Source organism: Emydura macquarii, unplaced genomic scaffold, assembly GCF_026122565.2.
Source record: "Emydura macquarii macquarii isolate MOO-44397 ecotype Brisbane River unplaced genomic scaffold, CSIRO-AGI_Emac_v2 contig_2013, whole genome shotgun sequence".
Taxonomy (NCBI): Eukaryota; Metazoa; Chordata; order Testudines; family Chelidae; genus Emydura; species Emydura macquarii.
In genome coordinates, this window is record NW_027132150.1 from 96,887 (window position 1) to 120,377 (window position 23,491).

At 61.2% G+C, this 23,491-nt stretch overlaps 3 protein-coding genes across 4 annotated transcripts; 1 reads left to right on the forward strand and 2 right to left on the reverse strand.

Annotated features, from left to right (window-relative positions):
• Nucleotides 1–3,029: 3,029 nt before the first annotated feature.
• RAB2B (RAB2B, member RAS oncogene family) lies at nucleotides 3,030–9,238 on the reverse strand. The gene is made up of 8 exons (XM_067558410.1): nucleotides 9,096–9,238; nucleotides 8,895–8,966; nucleotides 8,683–8,750; nucleotides 8,352–8,434; nucleotides 8,146–8,238; nucleotides 7,732–7,843; nucleotides 6,234–6,302; nucleotides 3,030–5,872 (listed from the first exon to the last, which is right to left on the reverse strand). The coding sequence occupies exons 1-8, from the start codon at nucleotides 9,139–9,141 to the stop codon at nucleotides 5,774–5,776; spliced, it is 642 nt and encodes a 213-aa protein (XP_067414511.1). The 5' UTR covers nucleotides 9,142–9,238; the 3' UTR covers nucleotides 3,030–5,773.
• Nucleotides 9,239–9,669: 431 nt separating this feature from the next.
• TOX4 (TOX high mobility group box family member 4) lies at nucleotides 9,670–16,778 on the forward strand. The gene is made up of 9 exons (XM_067558413.1): nucleotides 9,670–9,724; nucleotides 11,161–11,229; nucleotides 12,290–12,531; nucleotides 12,802–13,084; nucleotides 14,172–14,411; nucleotides 14,701–14,781; nucleotides 15,399–16,100; nucleotides 16,261–16,424; nucleotides 16,590–16,778. The coding sequence occupies exons 1-9, from the start codon at nucleotides 9,719–9,721 to the stop codon at nucleotides 16,651–16,653; spliced, it is 1,851 nt and encodes a 616-aa protein (XP_067414514.1). The 5' UTR covers nucleotides 9,670–9,718; the 3' UTR covers nucleotides 16,654–16,778.
• On the reverse strand, nucleotides 16,354–22,818 carry METTL3 (methyltransferase 3, N6-adenosine-methyltransferase complex catalytic subunit). 2 transcript variants are annotated; one of them, XM_067558411.1, is made up of 11 exons: nucleotides 22,605–22,818; nucleotides 21,563–21,753; nucleotides 21,051–21,449; nucleotides 19,689–19,864; nucleotides 18,842–19,058; nucleotides 18,141–18,328; nucleotides 17,902–17,940; nucleotides 17,712–17,820; nucleotides 17,538–17,603; nucleotides 17,312–17,424; nucleotides 16,354–17,219 (listed from the first exon to the last, which is right to left on the reverse strand). In XM_067558411.1, the coding sequence occupies exons 1-11, from the start codon at nucleotides 22,696–22,698 to the stop codon at nucleotides 17,108–17,110; spliced, it is 1,704 nt and encodes a 567-aa protein (XP_067414512.1). In that variant the 5' UTR covers nucleotides 22,699–22,818; the 3' UTR covers nucleotides 16,354–17,107. The 2 variants fall into 2 exon arrangements, with proteins under 2 accessions (XP_067414512.1, XP_067414513.1); XM_067558412.1 differs by lacking the exon at nucleotides 22,605–22,818 and adding an exon at nucleotides 22,180–22,294.
• Nucleotides 22,819–23,491: the final 673 nt, after the last annotated feature.

Consider the following 23,491-nt stretch of genomic DNA (forward strand, 5'->3'; position numbering starts at 1 on the left):
ACAGCAGGGCCAGAAACTCCCTTTAAAAAATAAGAAATCTAGGAACCTCAGATAATCAGTTATAATAATCTCTAGTTTTTATTGACTGCTTTTCACCTGTATTAATCTCAAAGCACTTTCAAAACCAGGCCAGAATCATTATCCCCATTTCAGAAATAAGAACAGCTATACGATGTCAGACCAATGGTCCATCCAGCCCAGTATCCTGTCTTCCGACAGTGGCCAACACCCGACGCCCCAGAGGGAATGAACAGAACAGGTAATCGTCAAGTGACCCATCCCCCAGATGGGGAAACAGAGGCACAGCAACGTGAAGTAACTGCTCAAGGTCACTCAGCAAGCCAGAATCAGAGTCAGGAGGAGCGGGGGCTTTAAAACAAAATGCCCAAGACTTGCCATAAAATCATGAAATTTGGCAAAACTGAAATGCTAAAAAACATTGATCAACCCCTTCCCCCTCCACATAATTTGATTTTTTATCCTGCTGTGGTTGAAGTTTAAAGTGGGCGTGGAGGAATCCCTTCAAAGGCAGAACTTTTTGTTAAAAAGCTGCTAATTCAAAGTTCTCTGGAATCTGTGGGCATACTCAGACTGTCTTGAAAACCGACAGGAGCTGGGGTAGGTGGTGTGCTGCAAATCCGGAGTAATGTGGTCAAGGAGTTCCAGAGACAGAGACAGAGACACTCCCCCCCCCCCCCTCCCATCTCCGCAATATAAGTGAACTGCTTACAGTTTTCAGAATATCATCCATACACATTGGTAAATTTCCTTGAAAGTAGCGCACCCAAGGAACGGGGGAAGCTGAATACCCCACTGAGATGAATGGGGCAGTTTATACCTCTATGACCCTCACCTGCTGCAGAGCCCCTTCCCACTCCGGCCCTGTGGGGGCATGGAGGGGTCAGAGCTGGTCGCTGAGTGTGAGGTGCTGTCCCCAGCCATATTTCTGTGTATTAACACGGGAGACAATTTACTTTAACCCTTTAATTCCCATTTTGCAAAACAGCAAAATGGCTTTAATCCTGGATTTCAGACTCTCAAAGGCTATTCTACACCAGGAGTTGCTCTGGATTAACTCCTGCGAGCAGTCTTAGGCTTCTCTAGGAGATGTTAATCTGGATCAAGGCAAGCTGTGAATTTAAAGCAGAATACTTACTCTGCAAAACTCCATGGATCTGGTGCTTTTATTTTGTAATTGACCTCTTTAATCCCGATGATATTTTCTGAGCGCCCCCATGTAATCAAGACTTTATTCCAGAATAAGAGCATCTACACAGGGAGTTACTCTGGAATGACCATTCCACTTTCAGTTCACACCCTGCCATAATCTGGATTAACATACCCATGCAGACAACCCCTAAGAGTGTTCACTTGTGAAGTTAGTCAGGAAAACCACACACGTACATAAACCCTCCGACTCTATCTACACTACAGATGCTTGCCGGCACAGCTTTATGGGTCAGGGTTGTGAAGCACTGCGATCCCTGACCCACAACTGGTCAGGGTTAGGGTTGCCAAAGGTGTGCCAGCAAAAACTTCTAGTGTAGACACTGCTGCACCGCAATGCTGCTCTTTTACTGGTGCAGCTCTGGCACTGGGGGTAAGAGAGTTGGAGGCCTGGATTCCCCGGGCAGAGCTATTTCGGCTAGGGGTGTGATTTTGTCACCCACATAGCTATGCTGGTACGAGCCCCATTGTCCACAGGAGCACTTTTGCTGGCGTACAATGCGTCTCCACGAGGAGGATTTACCGGCGCAGCTACACCGGTGCAGCTATGCCAAAAAAACGTTTCTAGTACAGGCAGGGCCAGCAAAAGCAGAGCCTTGCTGGTGTAAACCGTCTTCATACTCGGAGGGCTTGTCAGTCCAGTTGAAGGTCTAGGTAGTACAGTTACTCCCCGTGTAGATCCGGCCTCAAGATAAACAGGAACCAGGCACTCTCCTTCTGGAATAAGAATGTCCACATGCGGAGTTCGCGTGTAGACTGGCACGAAGTCTAGGAGTCTTTCCAGGCTCTGGGAGCTGCTAAGGAAGTTTCAGGGCAGTGAGCAGAGAGGTTGCTCCCACGTCCCTGGGGGTCTTTTGGCTGGGAGCAGGGTTTCTCTCAGTGAGGGGGGACACCCTGCAGCAGCGATTGCCTCCTGCAGGACTCTTTGGGGTCTCTGCCCCATGTTGCCCCCTGCATTGGCATGCTCAGAAGCACCAGGCAAGGGAACAAAGCTGTCTGCCCCGATCCTGGGCTCCTGGAGGGTTAAGAGTCTGCTCGTCTTGCTCCATTTCTGCTCTGCAATCTGTGGCCGCTGCATCAGCACAGCACCCTGGCCTCAGGGCTGCAGAATCCGGGCCAGGACCCCGACTTTACACAGGGAACTGTGCTCCAGTGGGATTCAGATAAAACAGGCACAATTTAGGCAGGGTTTATGAGACATGCAGGGGTTTGCCCACCAGTCAGATTGTGGGTGACATATGAACCAAGGGAGCCCTGAGAGACAGGCAGACTGAGGAGGGATGGTGGGACAGGCAGGCAGATAAAAGAACAGCTGTGTAGGAGGATGGGTATAAAGTGTGGAAAAACGGACACAGACACTAGGTAGAGATATGTAATGGTGGGAGAGAAAGATCAGGACAGACAGACACTGCAGGGGGAAGGACAGACAACTTAGTGGGTGACCAGTCAAATTGGTTTTCTCCAGGGAGATGCCCAGAAACATCAGCCTCTGTGATCCATGTATTTCCCCCCGTTTGTCGCCGATGTGCTTCCCAGGGGCTCAGCCCACCCAGCCTACGGGGTGCACATCATCCTTCAGGGCCACGGCTCAGACCCAGATGGCCCAGTGCAGCTCTGAAGTGTCTATGAAACGGCCACAAGACAGCTCCCATTCTCTCATACCTGGCCATCATCTAGTTGAATGTCCATACTAAGCCCAGTGACGAAAGCATTCTCTAGCTGAGGTTCTCAGTCCTGGAACAGTTCAACCGATTTCCCTCCAAAAACGCTTTTTAATAAAACAAATGGTGCTTCAGCAAAGACACTTTCCACAAAAAAATTTATTGGTTTTTTTTTAAACAAAGTCAAAAAAATTATTCTAAAAATAGTGGGGAAATTCCTTCTCTCCTCCAGTTCTTCCTTTATTCCCTGGTAAAAGGGGGAGGGGCTGTAAAAGTGAGGGGCAGGAGGAATTCCCCCCACTATTCTGAAATGAAAACATTTGACACTTTCCAAAGTTTCCATAATCCACCACCCAGGGAAAAGGGGGAAACCACAGAAACTGGAGACTTCCCAGCCTCAAACAAAATACATTTTAATTTAGAAAAAAGAAAAGTTTAGATTCCTCCACCCCCCAGAAATGGGGGAAAAATCAAAATGTTTGAATTACATTAAAATTGCTCATTTTCTTTTTAAAAATAAACCCCCCACAAAACCCTGCCCCAAAATAAACTCTAAAATAAACCCAAAAATCATAACTCCCAGATGCCTTCCCTCTGGGGCTGGACTCCCTCAAATCTGTCCTGTCCCAGGAGACACTAAGACCTTGTCTACACTTCATGGGGTGTGTGAACAAAACACAGCACCTCACAACATAGCTATACCAACAAACAAACCCCCAGCAGTGCTGACAGAAGAGGGCTCATGATTTGGTGAGGTCATATTCCTACACTGGCAGAAAACGTGAGAGCATGCCGACACCTGGGGCTGTGCTGGCAGAGCCGGTGCAGCGTAGACGTAGCTAGCAAGAGACGGTGCAAGTCCCTAAGCTTGCAAGTTGGGATCATCCTTACCAACGCCAACACTTGAAATTGTCCCATGCACTTAAGAGATTTTGTTTTGCAGAAAGCTTCAAAAGAAAATGAACAATTTTTGTTCCTTCAACTTTTAAACCTTTGAAATGGTTTTTGTTACGAAACTCTAAACGTGTCTTTTTTCCACAATGGAGTATTTCTAAACAAGTTAAATATTTGCTTAATTTAAAAACATATTAGGATTTCCTGGGTTTTTTCCTTCTCTCACTTTTTTTTTTTTTTTTAAAATTCCTTTACTCTCCTTTTTCATCTCACTGGAGGAAAAAAAAAAAGATGACCGTAGGAAGATGGTCACTTCTTTTTTATTAAAACCCTTTTTCTCACTTTTCCAGTGGGAAAATGGAAACGCAGGAGAAACAGAGACATTCTCCAACTTTAAAAATCCTTTAAAGTCCCTTTTCCCCATAGAAAAAGCAGGAAAATAAGTTGAGAGAAAGTTGGAATTTCCCCACAATTTCAAAACAAAAATGTGCAATATTTTCTCTCTTCAAAATATATTAAGGACTTGTTGCCTAGGGACACTGAGGAATGAATTTAAATTGGATCCAGTGAGCCATACTGAATCCCTGCACAGATGCTCTAAGTCGGAATTCAAGTGATGCTAATTCAGCTGATTTGTTTCCAAAGTGAATGAAGCTAAACTGAATTCCACTCACTTTAACTCTAAATAACAAAAGCATCCTCACAGAGATCTGATGCAGTTTAATGAGTCCACCTTAAAAGTTAATCCAGATCAACTTTCCTGAGTAGACAACCCCTCAGGTATCATCTACACGGGGAAGTTGTGTCAGTTTAATGCAACCGATGCCTGAATTCCAACTCTGACCTCCACGCCAGAACAAACCGTGGCTCTGACTCCGATTCGGCTTTAGAAGTTGGACACTCGGGGTGTGTCTGTTCCCTCTGTGAGTCTCACTGATCTGGGCTGAGAGAGGTGAGGAGCTGGGTGCCTTTGCTGGTACCAGCCCCGACTGTTAAATGTTCCCCTGGCATCACCGGGTACCGCACATTATCTGCGGTCCCATCACCACAGTGTCTGCGCCTCCCTGCTGTCAGCACGTTCACCCTCCTGTCCCTCTGCGGCCAGAAACATGGGGGGCCAAGATGTTCAAAGCTTCCTAAGGGAACCGGGTGCCCAGTGAATGGGGAACTTGGTGCCTGAATCCCCCAGGAAACTTAGAAAAGCTCAGCCCCACCCACACTGATGAAGAGAATAAATCTCCCAAAAGTGGTGCGGCCTAGGAGGGTACAGCAGGAGGGGGTGGGAGCCAGGACGCCTGGGTTCCATCCCCAGCTCTGGGAGGCGAGTGGGGGCTAGTGGGTTGGAGCAGTGGGGGCTGGGTTCTATCCGGGCTCTGGGATGTAGTGTGTGGGAGTAGGAGCCAGGACTCCTGGGTTCTCTCCCCAGCTTAGGTGGGGAAGGGCCATGCCATGGCGCTCCCATAAGCAGAGAAGCAGAGAGTGCAGGCTGAAGACATGCACACATTTAATGAGCCACGGAGCCACAGAGAGCGAGTACAGTATAAAAGCCGATATAGTCTGAGGGAAAGGGGCTAGGCACCTGGCCGGAGACACACAGACTGGGTGGGGGGCCCCAGTTGGGACCCACAAGCCCCAGGGAAAGGGGCCCAGGCAGCAAGGGATGCAGCTGAAGCGAGAAGGCACTGACTGGGGGGTGGAGAAGGAAGACTCCAGCCCAGGCTCTGCCCCCAGCCCCCCACTTACAAGGTGGAATGTTTGGGGCAGGATCTTTAACTGGCCCCAGGTACGAGCCAGCTGGTCTCTGTTTCCCTCCATGAGGTTGGGACAGGAGCCACTGAGACAACCCCACCTCCACAACTCAGCTGGGGGGAGCCACCATCCCTCCCAGGGACTGCAGCGGGCTGGTCTCAGGCCTAGGGGAGCAGAGGGTGACGGCCCTGTCCTCCCCACCCCAGAGGCCCTGGCAAGCACCAGAAGGTGCCACCAGGGGCTCAGCAGCAGCCTGAGTTGTCTCCCGAGTCCTGGGGGCTGTGGCGGGAGCCGAGGGCAGCGCCCGACGGCTGCTGGGGCCCGATCTTGATGCCGTTTGCCTAGAAGAGAGAGGGGAGATTACCAAGATGTGGACAGGACAGGGGCTGCCCAGGGAGCTGTGCACCAAGAGACTGGCTCTGGGAATGGGCCCAGGCCTCCAGGCCGGTATTTCCAATCCTCTGCCGGGAAAGGCGGGAGTGAGAAATGGGTCCCACGGAGCTGGGACACCGGCACCCTGAGTCGATCTCACAGAGCCCCTGGGGGAAGGGAGCCAGGCGTCCGGGATAGCAGCATGGGGGCAGTCACCCTAGGAGACCCCATAGCACGTGACGGGAAGAGGGAACCCAGGTGTGTGGGATGGCAGAGCTGGTGCCTCCCCACCCAGAAGGCCCTGTAGGTGGGTAAGGGGCTCCGGCTCACCTCGTTGTTGACGTCAAAGAGCCCCTGCTGGATCTTCCTGTAGATTTCCTTGGCAGTGTCAATGAAGGCCTGAAAATGCAACCAATGTGGGGCTGAGACCAGGGAGGCCTAGGGGCATCTCCCCCTGCCCCAGGACCTCTCCCTGTGTAATGGTGGGTGGTGATGGGTGTCACGCTGGCTGGATTGGTGGGGGGGAGGTGGGGGGAAATTTAGTATATTTAGTATATTGTTTGACATCAGTGTGTCAAAATCAGAATCATTCACGTGAGATACGCCCTGTCAGGTGCTGTTAGAAAGGCTGTGATGTGCGGAGGAAGATGACAATACCTATGTTCATGTGTTAGTTGTGGAATGCAAGTTATGGATATATTTGATACAGCCGTATTTCAAATGGTGCTGTCTGAGACACACCCCAGACAGGATGGCGGCAGGACTACAGCCTGCTTAATGGCCCATTGAGACATCCACAGATGCCAGGGGCCCAGGGGGAGAAGCCAAGGATACACCTGATGAGTCGCCAGGACTTGCTCATGTGACTCTGGACTCCATTTGGGTTCCTGTGAAATTCCACAAGCAGCATGGCCAGGACAGAGGACATATAAGGCAAAGGCCTGGGAATCCATTTTTGTCTTTCAGTCGGGATTCAGCTTCAGCCACCAACCTACCTCTGAACCAGCTCATCTACAACTACACTGAAGCTGTGAAACAGAGGACTGGGGCCCATCCAAGTACCGGATGTAGACCAGTGGGACTATATAAGCCTGCAAACTCCACAATTCTTCTAGAAACCTGATGTACATGGACTTTCAATCATTCGTACGTATCTGATTGCTCTAATCCTTTAACATTTCTCTCATGGTTTGTTTCTTTTTATAATAAACCTTTAGTGTTAGTTACTAAAGGGTTGGCTGGCAGTGTGGGATTTTGGGTGAGATCCGAACTCACATTGCTCTGGTGCTGTGGCTGACCCCGTGGGGTCAGAGGGAACCTTTGTAGTAAAGAGCAGAGAGTTTAAAGAACTGGTCTCCTTACAGGACCAGTGCTGATTTGGGAGCCTGGAGCTGGAATGCAGTGAAGGGGCTGTGTGTGTTTGTGGACTGGCTTCTGTGGGGATTCATACACTGGCTTCTTGATAACCTGTGTGGGGAATCAGAAGCGCAGTTTGTGGCTGGTTGGGAAGTCTGGCTTCAGTGCCACCCCCCAGTGCAGGGAGAATCTGCTCTCCGTTTACAGCTGCCCTGACCTTGGCATTCTCAGGAGGCTGCCCTAGGCAGGAAGGGTCACCATGGGGCTCCCAGGCGCACCCCTCAGCCCCGCTGAGTGGATCCTCCGCATGGGGACCCCGTGTGTAACAGGTGTGCAGGCCCTGGCAGCCATCTTGGCTGAGCAGAGAGCACGGGAAGGGGCACGGGGCGGGCAGAACAGAGAAGAATGGGGCAAACAGGGGAACGGGGGTGCGCGGTCCCGGGCCGTGACCCCAGCTCCCCTCCCCCGTCACCTCCTCGACGTTGGTGGACGTCTTGGCTGAGGTCTCCATGAAGACCAGCCCGTGTTCCCGGGCGAAGGCCTCGCCTTCAGCTTTCTGCACGTCCCGCCGGGACTCCAGGTCACTGCAGGGAGATGAGGGGTGAGCGCGGCTGGGCAGGGGTCCTGCCCCAGTGACTCCCCCTACCTCAAGGGCCATGCAGGGAGCCTGTCCTGGCCGGGCTGAGCACACTTCACCCTGCATCCCTGCACCCCGCCAGAGGGAATCCCCTCACCCCATTCTGCCCTGCAGATGTCAGCCCCTTCCCCGCACCCCCGGGCACAGACGTTCCTGCATCCCATGGAGATGAGAAACAGCAGATCTCCCCACGGACCTGGCCTGGAACGCCTGGATTGCCCCCCACTGTGGATCCCGGCCCCCCGCTACCTCTTGTTGCCGATGAGCATGATGACCATGTTGGAGCTGGAATGCTGCCTGGCGTCCTCCAGCCAGGAGGTCAGGTGGTTGAAGGTCTCCCGCCTGCGGGGCAGAGAGCGGGTTGGGAGGCTCGGTGGGGGGACCCCCGGCGCTGAGTGTGCGAGGACGGGGCGTGTGGGGCGTGTGGGGCGAGGGATCCCCGCCCTTGCCCTTACCTGGTGATGTCGTAGACCAGCAGCGCCCCGGCGGCGCCCCGGTAGTAGGAGCGGGTGATGGAGCGGAAGGACTCCTGCCCAGCCTGGCGGGGAGAAGGGGCATGAGCGCGGCCGCGCACCGGGCCCCACTTCTCCGCGGGCCCCACGGACCCCCCGGGTCCAGCTCCCCCACGGGCCCCCCCGACCCGGCCCCTCCGTCTTGCCATTGCCCCAGTCGTCCTGTTCCCCGGCCCCACGCCTGCCCCCTGCCCCCCCACAGCTCCACCTGCCAGCACGGCGCCCGGCCCCACGGCGCCCAGCCCCACAACTCCCCCCGCCCGGCCCGGCTCACCGTGTCCCAGATCTGCAGCTTGATCGGTTTGCTGTCCATGCTGATCATGCGAGCGCCGAACTCCACCCCTGCCGGAGAGCCGCAGCCTCAGCGCCGGACACCCGCCCGGGGCAGCCCCACCGCCCCCTCCCGCCGCGCCCCCCGGAGCCCCCCACTCCCGGTCCCCAGCCCCCCCCCGCACTCCCGCGGCCCGTCCCGGCGGCGGCGCGCACCGATGGTCAGGTCGTGCACGGGCTGGAAGCGCTTGTCGGTGAACTGCAGCAGCAGGCAGGACTTGCCGACACCTGCGGGCACAGAAGGGAAGGCTCAGCCCCGGCGCCGGGACCCCGCGCCCAGGGTGGGGGTGGGGGTGGGGTCGGTGGGGGCGGGGCGGGGGTGCGGGCCGGTGTCGGGGGAGCCCCTCCCCCCCGTACCGGTGTCCCCGATGATGATGTATTTGAAGAGGTAGGCATAAGACATGATGCCTCAACCAGATCCGCCAAGGGCCTCTCTAGCCCCTCCCAGGCATCTCTACTGCTCTACAGCTGGTGGTGCCGCTCTATCCCCACCTCGGGCTGTCTCTACTACTCTACTTCCGGCGCCGCTCTAGCCTGGCCGAGGCCTACTCTATGGCCCTCTTCCGGCGTCACTCTATCCTCGGCCATCGCCTACTCTATACTCCACTTCCGGTGACGCTCTATCCTCGTCCAGCGCCTACTCTATGGCCCACTTCCGGCGCCGCTCTAGCCTGACCGAGCGCCTACTCTATGCCCTACTTCCGGTTCCGCGCCGCTCTAGCTCTTGCAGAGCTCAGCTCGCTGGCTGGCAAGCCGGGGGGCCACTTTAGCCCCCAGCTCCCCACTCCGCTGTGCCCAGGGCCGCCCGCCCGCCCGCCTCGCTGGTCCCCGACACAGCCGGGCTTGGACCAGAAGCAGCCCGCAGAGGCACGGGCCGGCAGGGGGCGGGTTCCGGGTTCTGCTTCCGGTGGAAGCTCGTCGAGCCGGGCCGGGGGCCGCTCACGGCTCTAGCCGCCTGTCCGGCGGCGTCGGCTGAGACCATGGAGGTGAGGGGGGGGTGGTAGTGGGCGTGTGTGGGGCTGGTTGTGGGGGGCAGTGGGGGGTGGGGAGTAGTTGGGGGGCTGGCTGGGGCTGGTTGTGGGGGGGGCTGGCTGGGGCTGGTTGTGGGGGGGGCTGGTTGGAGGGGCAGTGGGGGGGCTGGTTGGGAGGGGTAATTGGGGGGGGCTGGTAGTGGGTGGCAGTGGGGCTGGGGGGCTGGCTGGGGCCGGTTGTGGGGTGCGGTTGGGGGTGGGGCCGGTTGAGGGGGTAGTTGTGGGGGGTGGGGCTGATTGTGGGGGGGGGCTGGTTGGGGAGACGTTGAAGTCACAGGTTCAGGCCTGTTTTGCGCGTGAGGGTTTTGCCAAGACGGTGCGTGTCCCCCCTCCCCCCGCTGACGGCGCCGGGACCCCCGTGGGGTTACACAGGCAGTCGCTCGCGCCAGCGTGGGACCGGCCCGGGCTGGTGTCAGCCACGTCCGCGCTAGGGCAGCATCGCCAGCTGAGCCGCGCCGTTTCCTGTGCCCGTGTGGACAAGGCCTGACACCAAAGCAATGACGGGGCTGGATCGTGACACAGGCGGCTCCTTTCGCTCTGGACACAAAACCAGCACCTGCTTCCCGCTGGCGTGAAACTGGCCGGGTCTGTGTGACTCGCGCCTGTCAACGGAGCGGCGCAGATGATGCCGGTTTAAGCATCCACAGGCCAGCTCGCAGCCGTTGGACAGAGCGTGCATGAAATCCCCTCTTCAGAGAGAGCCGCGTGGCTCTGGTGGGTGGGGGGAGAGGGGGAGCGTCAGGCTGAAATCCCATATCCCTAGGCCAGCTCGAGGGGTAAAAGGGTGCCAGTCAGGTCGTGTCTACACTTAAACATGTTGGCGTCTTGGCCCCACCCGCTGCACACTGGCAGCTTTACTGGTGTAAAAGGGTGTGTGGCGGGGAAGTGAAACAAGCTCTTCTGGTGTCATCTTTTATACCGGTTTCGTGCTGTCTCTCCTGGCAGTCCTATGCCTGGCGATCTTCGATATATGTCTCCTCCCAATGCACCATTTCTCTCGGGACTTTGTCCAGATGCTTCATTGCTCTCGTTGTTAAAACACTGGGCCTGATTTCCAAGCGGAATCTGTCTGGTTCAGCTTCCAGCCACTGGTTCTCACGCGCGTAGCTGAGGCTGGCACGGGTGCTGGGTCTAGGCCAAGCCTGCCTGGAAGTCCCACTGACGTTCCTTTGAAAGGCCCCGCCTCAGATCACAAGGGCCGGTATTTGCCCCTCGCTGCTGCCTCGGCCAGGTGCCCGTCACTCAGTGTGGACAGGACTGAATTCCATAGTGAAGGGCCTGTGCTGAGAGGCCAGGGACACAGGCTGGCCTGTGATCAGATGGGCTCAGTCAGTGAGTGGCGGGGCGGGAAATCTGCTCCCTCCCCACGTCTCCCCTTCTCTTCCTCACAGTTCCCTGGAGGAAACGACAATTACCTGGCCATCACTGAGCCGGCTCATTCCTTCCTGACCGGGGCGGAGGTGAGGCAGCGTTGCGGTGCGGGGGGGGGACAACAAACGGGAGGTGACAGCGAGATGGGTTTGGGGCAGGAGGTCCCCCCGACTGGGGGCTGGTGTTGGGAGGGAGGGGGAAGAACCACTCTTTGGACAGGGTCCTGCTGGGAGGCCTGGGTGGAATAGGCCCTTGGCTTGGATGTACCAACTGGGAATCGGGGGGAGGCCAACGCTGAGGTGATGAGTGCTCGGGGGGTCAGGGGTCCTGTGGGGAACCAGGGGCAGGGCGATTGGGCCCATCATTGGGGAATGGCTCAGGCAATGAGGAAGACACCAGGCTGTTGTGGGCTGGGTCCTTGATGGGAGGTGGGGAGCCCTGCTTGGCGGGTGACAGGGCTATGGGGCTGGCCCAGTGGTGGGGTGTGACAGCTTGGGAACGTTCTGTGATGTTTTTATGAACCACGCGCCTGGCAGCGACTGACTGGACTAGGGTTGGCTCTCCAGTGGGGGAGAAGGGGTTGAATGCTCCCAGGGAGGATAGGGAGACCATGGGAACCCCACAGAGACCGCGGGGAGCTGAGCAGGGCGGCCTCTGCCAGAGGAGGACCCAGGACAGGGACCGAGACACACGCAGAGGCAGAAAGAGGAAACCAAGCCAGTTCCTTAAGCAGCTTTGCTCCGGGGAGCTGGGGCTCGGCCAGGACGGGCCACGGTCCTTTGCTTCTCTGTGCTGACCTGAGGCCTGGGCCATGCTGGGACCCGGCTGGCTTCTAACCCCGGCTCAGTTTGGAAAGGCTACCTGGGGACACGGCCGATGCCCCTAGGCAGGCGCCTTAGTCCCAGCGGCGGAGCAAACGTCTCTGAGCAGGACGCGGCCGCAGTGGGGCAAGGAGGCGTGACCCTGAAGGAAGAGTGGGACCCCCTGGGGCTCTGGCCCAGTGAAGGACGGTTTAAAAGGGGGCGCGTGGCACAGATCCTGTGGATCACCAAGGGGCTGGGGGCTGGGCCCTGGCCGGTGAAGAGGCAGCGGGGGGCACCGGGGTGATGGGCCCTGGCCAGGGTGGCATGGTCTCTTACTTCTCGCCAGACGTTCCACACGCCCAGCCTGGGGGATGAGGAGTTTGAGATTCCGCCCATCTCTCTGGACGCCGACCCCTCGCTGGCCGTCTCCGACGTGGTGGGGCACTTTGATGACCTGGGCGACCCCAGCAGCGCGTCCGACGCCGGCTTCTCCGCCCAGTACGGCGTGCAGGCCCTTGACATGCCGGTGGGCATGAACCACGGCCTAATGGAGCAGGGCGGCGGGCTCCTGGCTGGGGGCTGGCCATGGTGAGGGGGCAAAGGAGGGCACCCGGGGACATGGAGGGGGCGGGCTGGGTTGCCTGGCTGGTGGGGTAGGGGAGAGCCTGTGTCCCCTGGGGCCCTGCTGGGGGTGGAAGTGCCGGGGTGCCCCTGGCTGGGGGTGGGGGCTGTGCCCCACAGGCCTTGGCGGGGAGGGCTGGGGGTGCTGCCCTCCAGCACTTGGCAGCATTCTGCAGGGGGTTGGTTCTGCCTGGGGCCTTATGCGCGGGGCCGTGCTGTCTTGTGCCAAGCCCCCAGCTTTCTGTCTTCCCCCTCCCCCCAGGACCTGGATCACTCCCTGGGCACCCAGTACAGCGCCAACCCGCCCGTCACCATCGACGTGCCCATGAGCCCCGGGGGCCTGGTGGGTCACAGCCAGCTGACCACCATCGACCAGTCGGAGCTCAGCTCCCAACTGGGCCTGAGCCTGGGGGGCGGGTCCATTCTGCCGCCCCCCGCCCAGTCGCCCGAGGAGCGGCTCTCCACCACGCCCTCGCCCACCAGCTCCCTGCAGGAGGAAGAGGCTGAGGAGTTCAGACGGGTGAGATGCTGTGACCCGTCCCGTGCCCAGGACAGCCCCCTGAGAATGCCAAGGTCAGGGCAGGCTGCAAACGGAGAGCAGAGTCTCCCAGCACTGGTGGGTGACACTGAAGCCCGGCTTCCCAACCAGCCACAAACTGCGCTTCTGAACCCCCACAGAAGCCAGTCCACAAACACACAGAGCCCCTTCACTGCATTCCAGCCTCGGGCTCCCAAATCAGCACCAGGTCCAGTAGAGAGACCAGTTCTTTAAACTCTCTGCTCTTTACTACAAAGGTTCCCTCTGACCCCACGGGGTCAGCCACAGCACCAGAGCAATGTGAGTTTGGATCTTACCCAGAATCCCACGCTGCCAGCCAACCCTTCAGTAACTAACACTAACGGTTTATTATAAAAAGAAAGGAACAAACCATGAGAGAAATGTTAAAGGGTCAAAGCAAATCAGACACATACAAGTGATTGGAAGTCCAGGTACAGCCAGTCTCTAGGAGAATTGTGGAGTTGCAGCTTGTCCAGTTCCTCTGGCGCACATCCAGTATCTGGGTGGGTCTCAGTCCTTGGGTTCAGTTGCAAGTGAACTGAGCCAGAGGCAGGCGTGTGTCTGTAGCTGGACAGGAACAAAGACAAAAACCACTGGCTTAGCTACCCCTGGCCCTGCTGTCTGGGGGATGTTATAATGGAGTCCCGAGTCACATGGGCCAGTCCTGGTAACTCCTCAGCTATGCCTTGAGTTGCCTCCTGGGCCCTTTGCATCTGTGAAGGTTTCGATGGGCCATCAAGCAGGCTATCGTCCTGCCGCCTCTGTCTGGGGTGTGTCCCAGAAACACAGCTGTATTAAAGACGTCCATAACTTCCGTGTCACGTACAGCACAGGCACATCCGTGCTATCATCTCACTCAGCACATTACAGCCTTTCTAGCAGTACCCGCCATGGCCTAGCTGACCTGAATTAGGATGATTTTGACACACTGATGTTAACCAATGACAAATGCCCCCCTCCCCCTCCCTCAGCTCTGCCGACGCCCCCGGGCCGGCACCCCTGTCCTCCACTCGCCTGCTGCTGAAGGCAAGGTCTGTCTCTCCTGCAGCAGGTGCCGGCCCAGAAGGCAGCGCCTGTGGTGCTGGACGCGGGGCGGAAGCAGAAGCCTCCCAAGAAGCAGAAGAAGAAGAAGGACCCGAACGAGCCGCAGAAGCCGGTCTCGGCCTACGCCCTGTTCTTCCGTGACACGCAGGCTGCCATCAAGGGCCAGAACCCCAACGCCACCTTTGGGGAGGTGTCCAAGATCGTGGCCTCTATGTGGGACAGCCTGGGCGAGGAGCAGAAACAGGTGTGTGTGTGGGGGGGGTTGTGGGGGAGCAGAAAGGATGAGATGTGGGACTGGTGGTGAGGGACAAGGGGCAGGGGAACGGGATGGAAGGAGTGTGGGGGGCTGGGACTGTGGTGGTGAGGGACAAGGGGCAGGAGCTGGGGAACAGGATGGAAGGAGTGTGGGGGGCTGGGACTGTGGTGGTGAGGGACAAGGGGCAGGGGAACGGGATGGAAGGAGTGTGGGGGGCTGGAAGCAGGGCAGTGGGAGCGCCGGGTGTCGCTGCTGACTCCCCGACCTGCCTTCCCAGGTTTACAAGCGGAAGACGGAGGCGGCGAAGAAGGAGTATCTGAAGGCGCTGGCAGCCTATCGGGCCATCCAGGTGTGTCAGGTAAGGGGGCCAGGCCCCCTTCCCCCCGCCACAGCCGGCTTGGTCTGCTCCTATCTGCCTGCCATGTCTGGGACCCACTCTCCAGCTCCGCCCATCCGCAGCAGGATACTCACCAGCTCTGGCTGGGTCAGTGCAGCCCCATAGGCAGGCGCTGGCAGAGCCATGGAGCCCCTCGCCCCGATCCGTGTCCCCGCCTGTCTGTCTGTCTCCATCCCTTCTTGCATCTCAGGTGTGTTCCTGTAGCACAAAGGGCCAGCCAGGAACGGGGCCCCACTGCCCTGGGCGCTGTATGGACCCTGCCCCACAGAGCGGCCAAACCCGGGCCAAGGGAAGGGGCTGGCAGCAAGTGGCCTGGCCATGCCCTGTGGCTCTGAAGGCGGGCTGGGCTCAGCAGAGCGGGAGGAGGAGGGTTGGAGCAAACGGCCGAGGAAGGGCAGCAAAACTGTAGCAAGCTGCCTGCAGGCCCCAGCTTCTCCCCCCCGGCTGGGGTCCCCGGCTGCGCTCTGCCACTCTCCCCGGGCACCGTCAGCTCTGCACAGTGCGGGGCCCCCGGCGGGGTCTGGGCCGGTGCCACTTTCCGTTGTCTAACCTTCCCCCTCCTGTCTCCCCCTTCGCAGACGACAGCAGAGATGGCTGAGCTGGACCTCGCCCCGGGGCCGCCCCCGGCTGCTTCCCAGCCAGCGCCAGCCCCCGCCCCAGCTGCCCCCTCGCCCTCCCCCACGCCTCCTGCCCCCTGCCCGGTTCTGGACTCCCCGCCAGTTGCCCCCCAGCCAGCGCCGGCTCCCGGGGCCCTCGCTTCTCCACCGGCACCAGCGGCGCAGCCCAGCTTCACCAAGATCATCATCCCCAAGCAGATGCTGCCCTCCTCGCTGGCCGTCACCTCGCAGGGCAACGTGGTGACCGTCATCCCCGCCTCTGCCTTCACCTCCCGGGGGCTGCAGCTGGGCACCGGCGCCACCCAGATAGTCACCCGCTCGGTGCTGCAGGCTGCCGCCGCCGCGGCCGCCGCCGCCTCCTCCATGCAGCTGCCCCGGCTCCAGCCCCCACCCCTGCAGCAGATGCCCCCACCCCAGCCCCCCGCCCAGCAGGTGGCCGTGCTGCAGCCCCCCCCACCGCTGCAGGCCATGCAGCAGCCCAAGGTGCGGCTCCACCTGCAGCAGCAGCCCCCGCCCCTGCAGATCAAGATCCTGCCGCCGCCGGCCCTGCAGATCCAGCCGGTCGCCCTGCGGCCGGAGGAGGCCAGTCCCGAGCGGCCCAGCCCGGAGCCGCAGGGCTCCCCGGAGCCGGTGGAGATGATCACCGCCGACGTGGTGCCGGAGGTGGGTGGCGAGCCCAGAGCGCGGAGGGACAGGGTGCCTGCCGTGGCCCAGCAAATCCATTGCTGGGGGGTCCCCCAGAGGGCGTGGGGCGGGCTGGGTGGTTGGGGGTGGCAGGGCCGGGTCGTCTCCCCCGCCCACAGTGACTGTCCCCCCCGCCCAGGTGGACTCTCCGACGCAGATGGCCGTGGAGCTGGTGGCCGAGTCGCCCGTGGGGCTGTCGCCCCGGCCCCGCTGCGTGCGCTCCGGCTGCGACAACCCGCCTGTGGCCAGCAGCGAGTGGGACAACGAGTACTGCAGCAGCGAGTGTGTCGTCAAGCACTGCAGGTGAGGGGGGGGGGGGGTCCCTGTGCCCCCACGTCTCGCCCCCAGGAGCGGCCGGCTCAGCCTCACGCTTCCCTCTGTCAGCGGGTGGCAGGGACCTGGCCACTGTCACGCCCCCGTGCCGGCCTGGCCGGCTGCGTCTGACGCTGCTTTCTCTCCCCTTCGCAGGGATGTGTTTCTGGCCTGGCTGGCGTCCCGCAACTCCAGCAACAACGTGGTCTTTGTGAAATAGCCGGCCCCGAACTCTGCGCGCCTGGGGCTGCAGCGCGCCTGGACTCAGCCTGGGGGCAGCGGGCGAGCCCCATGCGGTGGCTGTGGAGGACTGAGGGGACGGCGGGGGCGGGGGGGGCACCGGGACGTCTCAGACTTTGTCTGTGGGGCCGTTCCGTTGGATCTGATTAAACTGGGAGGGGCTGGAGCTGGCTGGGCCTGGTGACCTGCTTATTGGGGAGGGGGCCCGGCTAGCTCCCTGCAGGGGGCCCGGTGCTGCCGCCCGGGGGTTCAGAGGAGACTGGAGCAGCGAGGGAAGGGAAGGGGCTGAGCGGCCCCTTGGCGCTGGTCTAGCCCCAGAGGGAGGGGACACAGGCCCATTCCTCCCCGCTGAGACCCTCACTCCCAGGGCCGGAGGCACAGCGTCCGTTTCCTTGTTTTATTACAAAATAAGGCCTGGCCCGGCCCCGCGGGCCCTACATGTTCTTGGGCTTGGAGATGACGCCGTCGGGGTAGCGCTGCTTGAACTGGGCCACCACGTCGGGATCCAGGAGGTGGATGCCGTCCAGCTGGTTCCCCAGGGTGATCCTGGCCAAGGGAGGGGGCAGGGTTAGAAAGCCGGACGGCCGGGGGCCAGGCGGCCCAGCAGCTGCCGGTCAGGGCGGGTGGGGGGCACTCACCAGTTGGGCTGCACGTTGTGGGGGCGCCCGAACAGCTCGATCTTCCGTGTGCCGGGAGAAAGGCGCTCGATCATCCCGTAGATCTCGTCCGGCTTGTGGCTGGTGGAGCGGACCTGCAAGAGGAGGAGTAGGCCGTGGGGGGGCCCATGGGGAGCAGGGAAGGCGCCCTGGCCTCTCCCTGTGTGTGTGTTGGGGGGGGGGAGACGTGGGGAGGGGCTGAACTCACCTCTGCTACGATGACATCACAGTCCAGGCCCCGGTTGAAGCCTTGGGGGCTCCCCTTGACCCCCACCTGCACCAAAGAGAGAGCGGCTGAGCCAGGCCCTGGGAAGAGTCCTACCCAGCCCCCCCCCCACTGTCCCCCTGTACCAGGCGGGGTCCCCCCCTGCTGCCCCCGTACCAGGCAGTGCTCCTTGCCGTGGTTGAGCCAGTGTCCCGTCCGGCCGGTGCGGATGATTCGCTGCAGCTGGTTGGTTTTCACCCAGATGATCTCATCCACCCGCTCGTACCTGGGAGAGAAGAAGGGGGCTAGAGCCTGGGCCAGAGTGGGCAGCGTAACGGGGGTTGTTGGGGGGGCGGCAGAGACTCACCCCCAGAGATTGAGGCACTCACGTCCCAGCTCCATGGCCCTGTGGGGAGAGCAGGTGGGGGGTGAGATGCTGAGCCCCCGGCAGCCTGTCCTAGGGATTCCCCATAGCAACCGCCCCGGAAATCCCGATGCAGAGATCCCCCATGGCCATGCCATGCAGCAACCCCCCCACCACCTCTTGTCCCGTAGCTCATCCCACCCCAGGACCCCCCAGCCAGTGCCCCAGGACCCGCCCCCTACCGGCCGGTGACCCAGAGGAAGAGGAACCCTTCGTCCTGGAGCACGGGGATGTTGAGGCGCCGCATCTCGTCGTCCGTCAGCGTGCCGTAGGGCAGCTCCATGTGGATGTCCCAGGGCGGGTCGGCCATGACCACCGCAAACTTGCCCAGGATGCTGACGTCCAGGTAGCGGATGTCACAGCAGATCCACTGCGGGGAAGGGTGTCAGCCCGAAACCACAACCCCCCCAGGAGACGTCCCCCAGCGACCCAACCCCGCAGAAAAACGTCCTGGGCATGCTGATCTCAGAGCCGCAGTGATAGGGTGTGTCAGAGCCCCCCCCTTGCCCTACTGCGACCCCCAGAGCCTCAGCTCCCCACGCTCTGCAAGCCGCCCCAGAGATCCGACAGCCCACACCCTGTAATTCAGGCCAGAGCCCCCCTGCAACGTGTTCTCCAGCAACCCCCAACCACACCTGCCTCCAGCCCGCAACGTCTGCCCGGCCCCCTCCCAGCCCGCAGACGTCACGGCGGATCCATTGGGGCGGGTGGGTGTCAGACAGAGCCCAGAGCCCCCCATCACCCCACACCCCGCCCACAGAGCCCCCTGCCCCCTTCCCCAGAGCTCCCACCCCTGTGTCCTGTATAACCTTTCCCCCAACCCCGCCCGGATCCGCCCAACGCCCCCAGGCGCTCCCCCCTCGATTCCCCCACTCCCAGACACCTGCGGGGGGAAGAGGCGGTCGATGCTGGGGTCCCCGCCCACCGCCTGGGGCAGCGCCAGCTCCTGGCCAGGGTTGTGTTCGCGGCCCCCGGGGGTGTCCGGGTCGGCACAGGCGTCGATCTCGTAGTGCACGTACTTGCAGGTGTCCATGTGGAAGCAGGTGTTGAGGAAGGAGCAGTCGCCCAGAGACTCGTCCGTGTGCTTGTTAATGATGCGCCTGGGAGGAGAGCGGGGGAAGACGGGCATGGAACCCGGGAGTCTGGGTGTCCAACCTGCCCCGCCCCTCCCCCTGCCAGATCACAGAACCCAGGAGTCCTGGCTCCCAGCCCCCCCACTCTAACCCACCAGACCCCACTCCCCTCCCCCAGCCAGAACCCAGGAATCCCAGTCCCAGACCGTCCCCCCCATGACTCTAACCCACCAGACCCCACTCCCCTCCCAGAGCCAGGGACAGAACCCAGGAGTCCCAGCTCCTGCTGCTCTAACCACTAGACACCGCTCCCCTCCGACAGCCAGGGACAGAACCCAGGAGTCCTGGCTCCCAGCCCCCCCTGCTCTAACCCACCAGACCCCACTACCTTCCCAGAGCCAGAACCCAGGAGTCCCAGTCCCAGTCTGTCGCCCCCCCACTCTAACCCACCAGACCCTGCTCCCCTCCCACAGCCAGGGACAGAACCCAGGAGTCCTGGCTCCCAGCCCCCCCTGCTCTAACCCACCAGACCCCACTCACTTCCCAGAGCCAGGGACAGAACCCAGGAGTCCCAGCTCCCGCTGCTCTAACCATGAGACCCCGCTCCCTCCCAGAACTGGACAGAACCAGGACTCCGGGCTCCCGGCCCCCTCTCACCTGAAGTGCAGTTTGCGGCAGGGCCGCTCGGCATCGGTGGCTTTCATGCACTCCTCCTTGGTGCCGTAGTCGCAGAACTCCTGCACCTGGGCGCGGCCGCGCGAGCGGAACTTCTCCACAATCGACTGCTCCTTGGCCGTGGTTGTGTTCAGCAGCTCCAGGATCTCCTGGCTCACCTGGGTGGGTTGAGAGCAGTGAGAAGGACCCAGGAGTCCGGGGGTCCCTTCCCCCCATGCCCCTGCCAGTCCTCTGTGGGGTCTAGCAGGCCTACTCCAACCACTGGGAAGTGAGTCAAGGTCCATATATTGTCCTAATGACCGTTACTAAACGTTAACGAGGTGTGAAGAGGAGACATGCCCTACGGGTCTCTGATCCCACCCACGTCTGAGCTAAGCTCACGGCTGGTAAATGAATACCCACGGGACAGGCTGTTCCACCCTTCACGGTCCTTAAAAAACAGAGTGACTCCAGGTGGCCTGGCCTGGCCAAGAGGGAGGGACCCACTGACGTCGCTGCCCCCACCGGCTCCAGCTCAATCGGGACCACAGCCAGTTGTGGCGTGGCTGATCAGGGCACGTCCTGGCCCGTGTTTCTCCAGCAGCGAGGTTACAAGCGGGAATGAGCAACAAAGACAGAGGCTGCATTCTCCATCTTTGCTGTTCGTTGCTCTCCGCTGCTGCGTCTCCTTAGTTTTAAAAAAAGCAGGATCAGTGACAGCCCAGCTCAACTGCTCCCCTGCTCCCTGAGGACAGCGACTGCCCCTCGAGCACCATCGACGAGAGCGGAAGACATGGCGGGTTCCTTCTGCAAACTCTCTCCAGCTCGTGGAAAAGGGGAGAAGGGATACCGGGAAGCATCGAGCACGGCTTTAGTCTGAACAGTTCCAACGCCCTGTTTCTCCTCCTTTTTCCGTCTCTTTCATCAAAGGTCAAGAAGATTTTGAATAGTGGTGGTAGGCGGCCAGAGTCCCCGCACTCAAAACCCTGAACCGGATTTAATGGTTTGGTGGCGTCAATGGGACCCTGTCACCCAATCTCTGGGCCCGCTTTTTCCCATCAAAATTAATATAACACGCCCCTGCCCTAACCCACTAGACCCCATTCCCCTCCCAGAGCCAGGGAGTCCTGGCTCCCAGCCCCCACTGTCCCACCCACCCCCTCCCAGAGCCAGGGACAGAACCCAGGAGTCCTGGCTCCCAGCCCCCACTGTCCCACCCACCCCCTCCCAGAGCCAGGGACAGAACCCAGGAGTCCTGGCTCCCAGCCCCCACTGTCCCACCCACCCCCTCCCAGAGCCAGGGACAGACCCAGTCTTTAGGCGCCCAGCCCACGGTGAGGCTGGAACCCAGGGTCCAGCTGGCACCTTCTTGCTCTGTTGCTCCTTCGTGGACTGCTGGCTCAGCAGGCTCTCGATCTCCAGGTCCAGGTCTGACGCCTGCTTCCGAGACTTCTTGGCCGGCTCCTTGGCTGGCTCCGAGCTGGCCGAGGCGCAGGGGGTGGCGCCGGCCGGGGAAGGAACGGCACCCCCGGCGTCCTGCTCCGCCCAGCGTTTCTGGCCCCCAGCGCTGCCTGGCTCGGCAGGGCCCTTCCGCTCGGCCACGGCGCCCATCATGGCCGAGAGCTTGGAGTGGTCGGCGTAGGTGACCAGGGTGGGCTGCTCCTCGTCGTCCTGCAGCAGCCCCCGGCGCACCTCGATCAGCTCCTGCGCCGCGAACTTCTGCAGCAGGCTCTCCACGCTGCGCTGGGTGACGGGGGCCTCCGGCTGGGGGACAGACAGGGTCACGGGGCGGGGCCAGTGGGGACAGAGAGGGCGTTACCCCAATGCCCAGCGGGCCCCGTGGCGCCGGCGGGCAGGGAGAGGGATCGGGCTCTCACCGTGGAGATGGCCAGGCAGATGGAGAGGGCATCGGTGGGCAGGGCCAGCCCCAGGTCCGAGAGGTGATGCAGGAGCCTCTTCTCCAGCTCGGGGTCAGTGGCCAGCTCCGGGGCGGCGGCGCCGGGCGTGGAGGCGGCGGGCACCGGGCTGTCGCTGCGGAAGGGCGAGGCCAGCTCTGGGTTCCTGAGGTCTGGGGAGGTGAGCGGGCAGAGAGACAGGGCGACGCTGACGATGGCTGGGTCCCCAGGGCGACTCCCCACGCCCTGCCCTGCCCTGGCACCAGGTGCCCCCCGCCCCACGCACTGCAGGCAACGTCTCCCCCCACCTCCGGACAATCCGTCCTGCCCCACCTCCGCTGCCGCTTGGCCAGTGGGTCCTGCTGGGGCCTCTGCTGCAGACGCGGCGACACCCCAGTGTCCTTGGCTCCTCCAGCCGCCCCGCTGTGCCCCTGGCCCCCGCTGATGCCCCAGGATCCTGCGGGGCCCCCCTGCGCTCCCTGCCCCCCGCGCCCTTTTACCTCTGACCCCACCACAGGGCGCCTGCTTCTGCCGCTGCTGCGCCCCCCTCCTGGTCCCTGGTCCCCTCGCCCCAGAGTCCCGGGCTGCCCCGTGCCCACCTCCTGCGCCCCGCCATGGTCCTGCAGAGCCCCTGGACCTCGCCGCCAGGGATCCGGCCTGCCCCGACCCCCAACCAGCACCGCTCCTGCTGCCCGCCCAGCTCCAGATCCCTGGGGCCCTTTGACACCCCCCGGCCTCGGCCCCCAGCCCCTCCAGTGCCACTTCCCTGGGACCCTGCGACACCCCCGAGCCCCCCCCCCCAGGGAATCCTGCTGGTGCCACTATTGCCCCCACGTGCCCTTTGACCCCCATTGACCCCTGAACCTCCCCGCCTCGTGCCCTTTGACCCTCAACCCCCCTGCCTCGGCCCGCCTCGTGCCCTTTGACCCCCGCCTCGTGCCCTTTGACCCCCGCCCGCCACGCCTCGTGCCCTTTGACCCCCGCCTCCCCTTTGACCCCCCCCGCTGCCCCCCACCCTTCTCACCCAGCGGATCCTGCTTCCGCCGCCGCTGCAGCCGCTCCCGCAGCGAGTCCAGCTGCTTCTTGTGGGCCTGGATCGAGCTCCACGTGTCCGACATGGCCCGGCCCGGCCCGGCCCGGCCCCGCCGCCCTTCCCTGGCCCTGCTCTGTCAGCCGCGGAGCGGGGCCGGGCGGCGCGATTCACACTCTGCCGCGAAGCCCCGCCACCGGCAGCGTCTCTCGATGGAGGGGGGGACACACGGACGAACGGACACGTCCGGTTTCTGCCCTCACCGCGAATCCGCCGCCGCCATCATGTGTACTGGCAAGCGACGGCCATCTTGGTTATGGGCGTGCGTGTCCAGGGCGGCCATTTTGGTAATGGATAGTGCCGCTTGTCGGGCAGCCATCTTCGTTATGTACGGCGGCCATCTTGGTTATGGGTATCCTTAAAGCAGCCATCTTGGTTATAGTCGGCTAGAAAGCAGCCATCTTATTTACTGGCAAACGGTGGCCTATCTTGGTTTTAAGCCTCCGCGGCGGCCATTTTTGACTGGGGCGCATCGGGCGCCCGTCTTAGTTAGTGGCCAACGCTGGTGTCGGCCATGTTTGTTACTGGCACGGGCGGGGGTGGGCACTTCGCGGCATGATGGCAGCCATCTTTGTTATTGGCACAAAGGTTTTGCCCTGTGGGTCATTGGGCATGGGGTGGTTGGCGGTGCCTGGCTCACCCTCTCACAGGGTTGCCAGCCACATTGGCGCCTGGCCCCCGCCACAGAGGACTTGTCAGCCGAGCTGGCAGCCCCCCTGTTGGTCTCTCACAGGAAGGTGGGGGGGAGGTGTGCGTCTCCATCTCCCCGTGAAGTCCTGGCGGCCATGTTGGTTACTGGCAGTGGCGTGAAGCCACAAGGC

Coding starts and splice junctions, on each gene's coding strand:
- METTL3 (XM_067558411.1), bottom strand. CDS start 22,698: ATGTCGGACACGTGGAGCTCGATCCAGGCCCACAAGAAGCAGCTGGAC. Junction 21,754..22,604: donor GCGGAAGCAGGATCCGCTGG/GTGAGAAGGGTG, acceptor TCACCTCCCCAG/ACCTCAGGAACCCAGAGCTG. Junction 17,821..17,901: donor GAGTGCCTCAATCTCTGGGG/GTGAGTCTCTGC, acceptor CTTCTCTCCCAG/GTACGAGCGGGTGGATGAGA.
- RAB2B (XM_067558410.1), bottom strand. CDS start 9,141: ATGTCTTATGCCTACCTCTTCAAATACATCATCATCGGGGACACCG. Junction 8,967..9,095: donor CATCATCATCGGGGACACCG/GTACGGGGGGGA, acceptor CTGTGCCCGCAG/GTGTCGGCAAGTCCTGCCTG. Junction 5,873..6,233: donor TCTTTGACGTCAACAACGAG/GTGAGCCGGAGC, acceptor TCTCTCTTCTAG/GCAAACGGCATCAAGATCGG.
- TOX4 (XM_067558413.1), top strand. Junction 14,412..14,700: donor TGGGCGAGGAGCAGAAACAG/GTGTGTGTGTGG, acceptor CTGCCTTCCCAG/GTTTACAAGCGGAAGACGGA. Junction 16,425..16,589: donor TGTGTCGTCAAGCACTGCAG/GTGAGGGGGGGG, acceptor TCCCCTTCGCAG/GGATGTGTTTCTGGCCTGGC.